Source organism: Electrona antarctica (genome assembly GCF_951216825.1).
Source record: "Electrona antarctica genome assembly, chromosome: 5".
NCBI classification, from domain to species: Eukaryota; Metazoa; Chordata; class Actinopteri; order Myctophiformes; family Myctophidae; genus Electrona; species Electrona antarctica.
Genome location: NC_136810.1, coordinates 49,829,498 through 49,839,066, shown reverse-complemented (window position 1 = coordinate 49,839,066; position 9,569 = coordinate 49,829,498). Strand labels below are relative to the sequence as shown.

The window sequence follows — 9,569 nt, the reverse complement described above, 5'->3', positions numbered from 1 at the left end:
AAAAACCCTGCCTTTTCTCCATCGATGATGTCACAGCTCAGTGTCACTGGTAGGCAATGCCAGGGACAGGGCAGGGAGCAGCCCAAAGACGGGCAGTGTCGGTAGACCAATCAGAGGCAGGCGGGGCGTTACCATGTCTATGCTCGGACGTAGAATAGATATACGCCCAGACGAAATAGGGGGCAGCAGCGTGAGCCTGTTTTGTTTACATTACAAATGCTTGGATTCTGCTAGTGTGTGACAGGGGGCGTTGTTGGACAGTAGGACAGTAGGACCTGGGGCTGCTGCTGCTGCAGTAGAATTCAAACAATGGGAGGAGCCTGCATGTAAACCAAACAGCCCTTCAGTCCACACCCTGTTTTAGCCTGGGGAAGTTTCTCCGCATTCCTGCCATAAACACTTTAATACATTCACAGATTCATTTCACACACACACCCATTACACACACACTGACAGGGGAAGTGGATCACACACACTCGTACGTACAAGGTAAGTGCATAAAAGTGGCTTGTTTCTGTTTCCCTGTTGTCAGATCATGAGATGAAGTATAGACTTATAACTCTCCCAGTCTCCCTCTCTCTTTATTTCTGTTGATCCCTCTGGAGTGGGTGAGGTGGACCTGCTGACCAACTGCAGCAGATCAGAATAGTATCATCATCATCATCATCACTCCACTATAGGTAGGCTACTGTGTTTCCTGAGTCATGCTCACTTTCTCTTTCTCTCTCACTCTTCATACCCCTCCTCTCTGCTGCATAAACTGCATAATTCAAGCAGGCTTAGGCCTATAAGTCTGTGGTAGTGTACAGCACGTTTGCATTCACTGTGCATTCGTATTCACAGTCACTACCTCTGTCAGTGCAGACAGACTGTTCAGCTGTCATGTGTTGTCAGAGGAAGTTAAGTGTAGTGCGGCACTGTGTTAGCGCTTTAAATTAACCACTGTTTCCTCTCAAGATGTTGCACAGGGGCCATGCATAATCTTACTTAGCTGTACTGTGTGTAATATGCAGTGTATTGTCTCTGCACTCCCGTCTTTTTATAAATGCTATGTTCTAATTTCTGCTGTTCACCATCATGCAACTCTGTCCCTTCATTTGGATACCCACTAATGTGAGACCATAGATGGCAATGTAGAAGTCAAGTCATATCTAGACTAGCTGATACTGATACAGCATATTTATTACAGTAGTCAAATGTTAACCTGCCTGTTGTTCAAATATCTGTTCAGTTCTCTAACCACTCTAGTAGCAATACATGGTCATGGTGAATATATATACTGTACCATATAAAATGATACAATCAAGACTGTACATAATACAACTGTATGAAAACAAATTACTGTACTATAACATCTGCTACACTATCTGGTGGAAGTATAACTCATGTGTGTACAGTAGGTATATGCAAATTGTCACCCGTTATTAAACAGGGCGATATGATGTTAGCCAACAAAACTATGACTTTGTTGTTCATCTCTACTGTATAAGCTTAACAGTCTGTTCCAGCGTGATTATAAACACCTGCTAACATTACACGGATATAACAACCACCACTCCATGGAGTATTTGAAGAACAGAACACAGTAGGGTATCGTATCGTTGTGAAACAGAACAAGAGTGGATAGAATACAATTCTTTTGAAGCTATTTTCCCTGTCAGGACACCAAACAGATCATCAGGACCCAAAAGCAGGCACAGGATTCAATACACAGTCAACTTGAACTTGAATACAACAGTCTATTGAAGACTGTTGTTGTGAAGGGGCAGGCCGCATGGCACCTGCATGGGACCCCTGTCAGTGGTCTGACTGCATTCCCATGCAGAGAGAGCGACTGAAGTGTGTGTGCTTGCTTAATTGTGTGTGTGTGTCTGTTTTTGTTAGGGGATGAAATAAATAATTATGCCTCGTCAGTATTAAAGGGCCAATCTAAAAAATAAAATAAATCCAAGAGGGCTAAAGCTTAGCCATAGTGCATCTGTCTGTCCAAACAGATTGAAGTACAAAGGCGTTAGGGCCTAATAATGCCTTGGGCAAAGGTACATAACGTCCAGATACAGGCAGGGATCTAAAACAGGCCGGATAACAGGTATACGATACGGTAAACTAGAGTCAAACTGGTCTAATCAGCAGACAGAGAATAGTGGCATGAGTCTAGTGAGGCAATAAATAGTAATACTGTGGCTACTCGTGAGCTCCTGTGGGCATGGCTCATATATCCACCATACCTTTATTTTGTCATAGCCATAGTAGAATATATGTAGACAGACACTCTTGTAGTAAAGGCTAAATATGCGAAATATAAACTTTTTAAATGTAAGTAAGTTTGTTTCTCAGCTTTCGTGGGTTCGGGTAAAACGCTTTACTAATAAACGTATTAATAAACGTATTAACTCCATTCTTCTGACCTCTTTCTAGCCTCATCATGACCTCGGTTGAAGGTGACGGTGGTGACTCTACACACTTGGTTGAAGACTCGGTTGAAGGTGACGGTGGTGACTCTACACAGAAGAGGCAGGGTCCAGGAGACAAGGCTCTGGGAGGAGTGAGAGGGGCGAGCAGCATGGCCTCAGGGTGGACCAAAGTGAGCTGCCCTTGCTGTGAGTCGGATCAGGTTGAGCCGCTAGTTCTGGTGCAGCTGGGAGCATTCGTCCAAGAAGGGACCAAGAAGTGGCTCATCAAACTTATCGAAGCTTCATCGAAGGAGGGAGGTGAGAAATGTTGCAATAATAATAATGAATTGCATTTTTATAGCGCTTTTCCAAGTGCTCAAAGCGCTTTACAATGGTTCATTCATTCATACATTGGGAGGTGAAGCGGCGAACAGTCGACGCCAGCGTCCTCACTTCCCACATTCACGCACCAATGGTGGCAAGCTCACACCAACTCATTGGAGGCAATGTAGGGTTCAGTGTCTTGCCCAAGGACACTTCGACATGTGGACAGGAGGAGCCGGGATTTGAACCGCCGACCCAAGGATCATATGACAATAGAGATCACTACACGCACACACGCACACACACACACGCACGCACGCACACACACACACACACACACACACACACACACACACACACACACACACACACACACAGTCACACAGTCGCACACACTGCTCCCATTCCGCCTGTTCTCACCCATCCCTCTCTACCTTCCTTAACCCCCCCCCCGCCCCAGGTGCTGCATTACTGGCCCACCCTGGTGAAGATGCTGGTGGAGACATCATCGTAGTCTCTGCTCCTCGCTGTACGTTGCTGCGTGCCACTGAGGAGCTGGGCCTGTGTAAGACGCACCGTACCGGAGACATGGCCGCCTTCTCCTGTCACGACAGAGACAACTTTAAAGATACTGGTAATGTGGACTTGTGGAGGGACTTTGAACTTGGTCTAAGAAGTCCTCCTTTTACTGCTGGTATCCTCGAGGGAAATTAGCGAAACCTAACTGGGCCATATAGTTTTATGGTTTAAAATAATACCTTTCCTGTATAGTTACTTACCACGCAAAGTCGTGGGTAGAGCTGCCCTTTGAAAATGTTACAAAATGGTCCCTTTAAATATTATCATGTGGATATTTGAAAGGTTTGAGAGTCTTTTGCATTTGCATTCTTTTATATCTGGGAAGATATTATATTGTGTGTGTATCCAAATATCCCACTGTTATTAAACACTGAGGCTAGTTATAAGTTAACGTTTGCCAACAGAAACAGTGTCATCGTTGTTCATCTCTATGAGGTTAACAGTCTACTGTCTGTGTGTGTATGTTAGATGACCTGCAGGTGTTCCTGACCCTGGCAGAACGGCAGTACGTAGTGAAGTATGAACTAGAAGGTCTGCGTGCTCAGAGGGACCTGAGGATACCTGGCCTGTCTGACAGGCTCACCCTGCAACACCGAGACGGCATCTGTGAGTCTGGACCTTTGGCATGCTGGTAGACTACAAACATCTCTGCTTTGCATATTCCCATCAAAATCTTACTTAGATGTACAGTATGTATGTAAGTACTAAGTAGGCAATCCGTAGCCAACAGCAAAAACTATTTTGTATTTTGTTTCCCTATCTGGACACATTTTTTAGTATACTGTATTCCGATTTGGGTTTCTCTGCTGTCAAAACTGTAAGATAGTGATCAAAGTGATGATAATAATTGAAAGTGTTACTAACGAGCACAAAGGCTAACTGCACCCCTCAAGCACCCAGGTCTTCTTCTTTTCGTGCCCACACAGGGCCGGATCTACCATATGGGCACTTTGGGCAGGGGCCCTTGGGCACCAGGGGCCCCTCAAAAAAAGCTCCACAGAAAATTTCCCTGCTAATCCGAATGAAATAAATGGTGTCTAAAAAGATTAGTGTTTTATTGTTGGTGAGAAGGGCAGCTGAAAAGTGCAATTGTGTGTAAAGCAGCAACAATGTGCTAAATTGGCTGGGGGTAGGCGACCGGAAATAGGCCAATATAACGGCATAAAACGGCCCCAAAACGGCTTCAAAACAGCAAAAATGTTGCGCGCGCGTGAAGGGGGGCCCTTCGAGCTTCAGTGCCCAGGGGCCCTCAGATGTGTTAATCCGGCCCTGTGCCCACAAGACTTGGCTAGACAGCTGAACACATTGCTTTCCCTTCTCATTAAACTCTGCCAAGTCCTATGCTGCTGTACCCAGGTGGTCTCTGTGTACAGTACAACAGTAGTACTACTTGCTTAGCTCAGCAGTTCTCTCTTTTGTTATTCCCTGTGCATTTGTGTACACGCTAGTGCACATTTGTTATTGTGCTTGTGGGTGTGTATGTTTATTGAACCTGTCCTTGTGTCAATGGCCTGTAGCTCTACACATATTCAGTTCTAGTATAGGCCCCACATTGACCTTTGGCTGGACCATAACAGTAGGGACAGCTCGATTTGTCTGACTGACTGACTGACTGACTGACTGACTGACTGACTGACCAATCTGGGGACCCATAGTGACTGACTGACTGATGAAGTTGGCTGGTTAATTGTCCTAATATTGAACTAGCTAATCGCAGATAAATTGTCCTTCCAGGCTATGGGATGCCGGTTGGCCTAACAACAGACAAGCTGGATGCAATAACTAGGGATGTCATTTGAAATGACATGATCGGATCGGGACAACCTTAGCAATAACCAACGTTTTATTATCATCTGCCCGGCTCTACAGTACGAGTATCTAAAAATCTCTCGTGTGAAGTGAGGGGCGCTCTTATCATCATACAGCATCATACATCACATTCCGTGCTCAGCCAATCAAATCATCACAAATGTGGCCCCGGCCAATCACAATTGGCGTCTTAAATATTCTGCCCTCACTTTTTATCTACAAAGTACTGCTCAGCCAGACAAAACTGGGCATTGGAGGGGCTAGTGCCCCTCAAAAATAGATACCGTACTTAAAAATAGATATGTACCAACCGGAAAAAGTATGTACCACCCTGCCAGCCCAATGCCTTTTTGCATGCAATCCCAAAACAATTATTGTCATCCATTTGGATAGTTGTAAGTACTTAGTGCCCATGGACAGCACATGCAAGAGGGATAGAGAGAGACAGAGAGTGAGTGTGTCTGAGTGAAAGAGCTAGAGAGAGAGAGAACGAGCGCTACTTTTTTTTGTCTGTAGAGTGCACTCATAGTTCAATGTAGAAAAGAAGAGAAGTCCGCACACAGATCTGCTCCACAGTGTTTCGTTTATTTTAAAAGAATGGAATTTTACAGATACTCAACGTTTCGGCCACCTGATGAAGGCCGAAACATTGTGTATCTGAAAAATGGCAATGTTATAATAAACAAAACACTGTGGAGCAGATCTTTGTGCCGAGTTCTCTTCTTTTCTACATGTTACTACCTTTTGTCCAGCACCAGCGAAGAACTGGATGTGCGCAACCTACCTCTTTTAAACTGCACTCATACTGTAGTCCACTCATGAAAGAACGTCGTAATAGGGAAGATGACAGACATCCTTTCTTTTGTAATATAGCTCCATAATGAGTTTTGCAGCCTGCATCCGTCCTTTCAAATCACGGCATTTCATACTTGGCCTAAGCGTATACTACAGTAGACTCTGACCTACATGCAGTCTTAATGTTGTATTTCAGGGCAGAAGCTGCAGCAGGCAGGTGTGATAGTGGACGTGTTTCCCCTCCATGACCAGGACAAACTGAAGGCCCTCAGAAAGGCCTGGTACACATCCAATCAGCTTGCACAGCCACTGGGTAAGAAAGAGGAACATTCACACATGCATGCACGCAAAGTTTTGTAAATTATTGATAGGTGGGTGCTATGTTGAACAATGACAGGTGGTTAAATAGAGAACATATACTGTACTATCTGTGCCTCTCTGTTTATTCAGATGCAGTCCAGGCGTATTTCGGAGGCAACGTGGCATTCTACTTCAGCTTCCTGGATTTCTACACCTGGTCTCTCCTGCCTCCAGCCATACTAGGCCTGGCTCTCACTTACTTCTCAGGTACTGTGTCTGTGTTTCTGTACTCGTGCTATTGTGCGTCATGGCTGTAGGGTTGTCGCAATTATTTTGTCATAATCGTCATAATTGTGGCTTGAAAAATGTTCATATATTTAAAAAAGAAAATGCAGAATTAACTAGATTAACTAGAAGCTTTGTGAAGCGATGAAAGCTTGTATATCAGCTATTTCCACTATTCTTAAAAGTATAAGATTTATTTAAAAAAATGCCAGTAGTTTCTTGGTATATTTCAGTTATTTGTCATATCTGCCCTGTGCACTTTTTCATTACAAAGCATACCACACCAAAGGGGACAAAACGGTGTTTAAGGTAAACCACACCAATGCAACTCATTCAGTTGCAATTAGTTGCATTGGTGTGGTTGACCTTAAAAAACGTTTGTTTTTAAGGCCAAACCACACCAGCTGCAACTCCTTGCAACAAAACAAACCACACCAATGCAACTACTTGCAACTGCCATTGGGTATAATGGCTGCAAGTTGAACATAGCTGCAAGTAGTTGCCTGTTGCAAGGAGTTGTGTGGCGAATCATTGGTGTGGTTTGGGCAAACAGGCAAACAGAAACGTAATTTCTATTCATAATGTTCCATGATGTTCAACCCGTTATTCAAACGTCATGCAGCGGGTGTCCAGAAGGAGGCGTTGGAGTCTCTCTCCGGGTCAGGGCAGAGCAGCAGTGATGATGAAGCATCGCTCTCGGTCAGCGGCCACATGATCCAGGTACATACATGTAAATAAGATAAGAGAGACCCTACGAGTGTGCTGTTTGTGTGTGGAACGAGCTTCTGCATTTTCTTTCTTGCCTTGATCTCCTAACCCCCCCTTTCTTTGTTTTCTTGGAAAAAAAATACCACGATGGGAACTATGTTCAAAAAAATAATTTCACCCACTTTTTGTGACAATGAAGATGATTGTGTTCTTCTATCCATTCCAGGCTGTCTTCAGCATGCTGTGGTCCACCGTGGTCATGGAGATGTGGAAGCGGCGGAGCTCCTCGCTCTCCTACCGCTGGGGCTCCGGGCACCTCGCCGAGCGCTTCACAGAGCCCCGCCCCGGCTTCCACGGCCAGCTGGGGGTCAACCCCGTCACGGGCCGCGTGGAGCCGCTCTTCCCCGACTGGCAGAGGCAGCTGCGCGTGACGCTGGGGTCTCTCCCTGTGGTGGTGCTGTTTTTAGGTAAGGGCGTCTAGTTGAATAAATTCCCCGCCACAACTATACTGTCCCTTTCAGCTGCAACTATCCATTATTGTGTTAGTGATAATTCATTGCAAAGTGGTGCCCTAAATTTCTTTAAAAAACATACAGCCACTCACAACCTTGTGAGCTTGTAAATTGGCTATTTTCACTTTATTTATTTATTTTATTGATTACATTTTTGAAACTTTTTGCCTATAATGACTTGCCCAAAATAGGGATTGATTATTAACCCATTAAGACCTAAGGCTGCTTTTAGAAATGTCTTCTAAATCATGACAGTTTTCTGAAAAACCTATGTTTCTATATTAGCTCAAACCTTTTCATGTCAAGGCCGTCGACCCCCAAATGTTTCATTCCAGTGACCCCCTTAAGCAAAGATTTGAGTTAAAAATGTTTGCTTTAAAAATATATATTCAAAGATCTGTACAATTTTTTTTTAATTCATAGCATGAACTTGTATACGTGCTATTTTTGAATAGCCAAAGTATAAAATAATGGTTAAAGTGGTTGCCTAAAATGACACGGATGCTTTCCCGGTCTAAAATGGTATTCTTTTATTAAATGATCAATTATTGATTGTTATTTTTTAAAACGACTTAAATCGATCAGTTTGATTAACTGCTCCAGCCCTATACTGATCTTGTGTCACGATCGTATAGTAGGTATGTCGGGCATGGTAACAAAGTCAAAATGAAACCTAACTCATTGCGAATTAAGCTGTTAACAGCGTAACACTTTCCTTTTTTTTAAAAAGGTTTATTTATTGATAATGCAGACATCATCATTATTCAAAACAATGAATTACAGAATCATGATTTCCTTTTTTTTTTTTTAACAAGACAAGACAAACTCAAAAGAAAAAAACAGCAAAAAACAAACCCCCCCACCCACCCCCCACCCCAACCCCAGAAAGGTAAACTACACAGCTCTCATTACTCTGTATTGTACACAACACCACTTGACAACAACTCGGATAAATAAATAAAAATAACAATATAAATAAAACAAAATCAACCCAGAGGAGATATTGACGGTAGAACCTCAAAGAACCTACCCCATATTTTTTCAAAAGTAGCAGGCTTTCTCCTTACATTGTACAGTATCTTTTCAGGAGTACAGTATGATGAAAGCTCATTCAGCCAGTGTCTCTGTGAAGGTGAGTTTTCAGATTTCCAATTAACCAAGATGATTTTCTTCGCAGCTGTACTGGCGAGTAACACAAAATACTCTTTATAATAATTTGTGTTGATCAACGTAACGTCACCCAGTAACCAAATTCTTGGATCATGTGGTATTTCAACCTCTATGATATCAGAGACAGTAGACATGATGAACTTCCAGTAATCAATCAGAAGTGGGCAGCTCCATAACATATGTAATAGGCAGCCTTCCGTTATCTTACATCTTTGGCACATAGGGGAAATGCTCCTATCAATCTTGTGTAACCTGAGTGGGGTAAAGTAAGTCCTGTGAAAAATGTTAAACTGCATCTGTCTATAGCTCTGTCACCGCTCTTGCCCTCTCCTCTCTCTCCTCTGCCCCGTCGCAGGCTTGGTGGTGCTGGGTATGCTGGGTTTCTACTGGGGGGAAGCCCAGGCGAAAGGCCTGCACCGGGAGTGGGACTCCTTGCTGTCTCAGGTCCTGCTCTACGTGCCCTCGATAACTCACATCGTCTACACCAACATGCTGGGGAATGTCTATAGACACGTAGCTCTGTCCCTGACCGAGTGGGGTACGCACGAACGCACGCACGCACGCACGCACGCACGCAAGCACGCACGCACGCACGCACGCACGCACGCACGCACGCACGCACGCACGCACACACACACACACTTGAATTCAATTCAATTCAATTCAATTCAAAGGGCTTTATTGGCATGAGAAA

At 44.0% G+C, this 9,569-nt stretch overlaps 1 protein-coding gene across 5 annotated transcripts in view; it reads left to right on the top strand.

Annotated features, from left to right (window-relative positions):
- The first annotated feature begins 204 nt into the window (after nt 1-204).
- Nucleotides 205-9,569, top strand: part of ano10b (anoctamin 10b) — a 15,215-nt gene continuing 5,850 nt past the window's right edge. For 2 of the 5 annotated variants that reach the window (XR_013789976.1, XM_079500755.1), the window contains exons 1-10: nt 205-489; nt 606-680; nt 2,419-2,711; nt 3,178-3,351; nt 3,765-3,902; nt 6,097-6,213; nt 6,351-6,467; nt 7,108-7,205; nt 7,420-7,660; nt 9,231-9,413. Coding sequence is in view for 4 of the 5 variants with exons in the window: in XM_079500755.1 (XP_079356881.1) it covers nt 2,426-2,711; nt 3,178-3,351; nt 3,765-3,902; nt 6,097-6,213; nt 6,351-6,467; nt 7,108-7,205; nt 7,420-7,660; nt 9,231-9,413 (1,354 nt within the window). In the remaining variant the exon portion in view is untranslated. Of the gene's footprint in view, nt 490-568; nt 681-2,418; nt 2,712-3,177; nt 3,352-3,764; nt 3,903-6,096; nt 6,214-6,350; nt 6,468-7,107; nt 7,206-7,419; nt 7,661-9,230; nt 9,414-9,569 lie in introns of all 5 variants that reach the window. The other 3 variants (XM_079500758.1, XM_079500756.1, XM_079500757.1) reach the window with 3 other exon arrangements.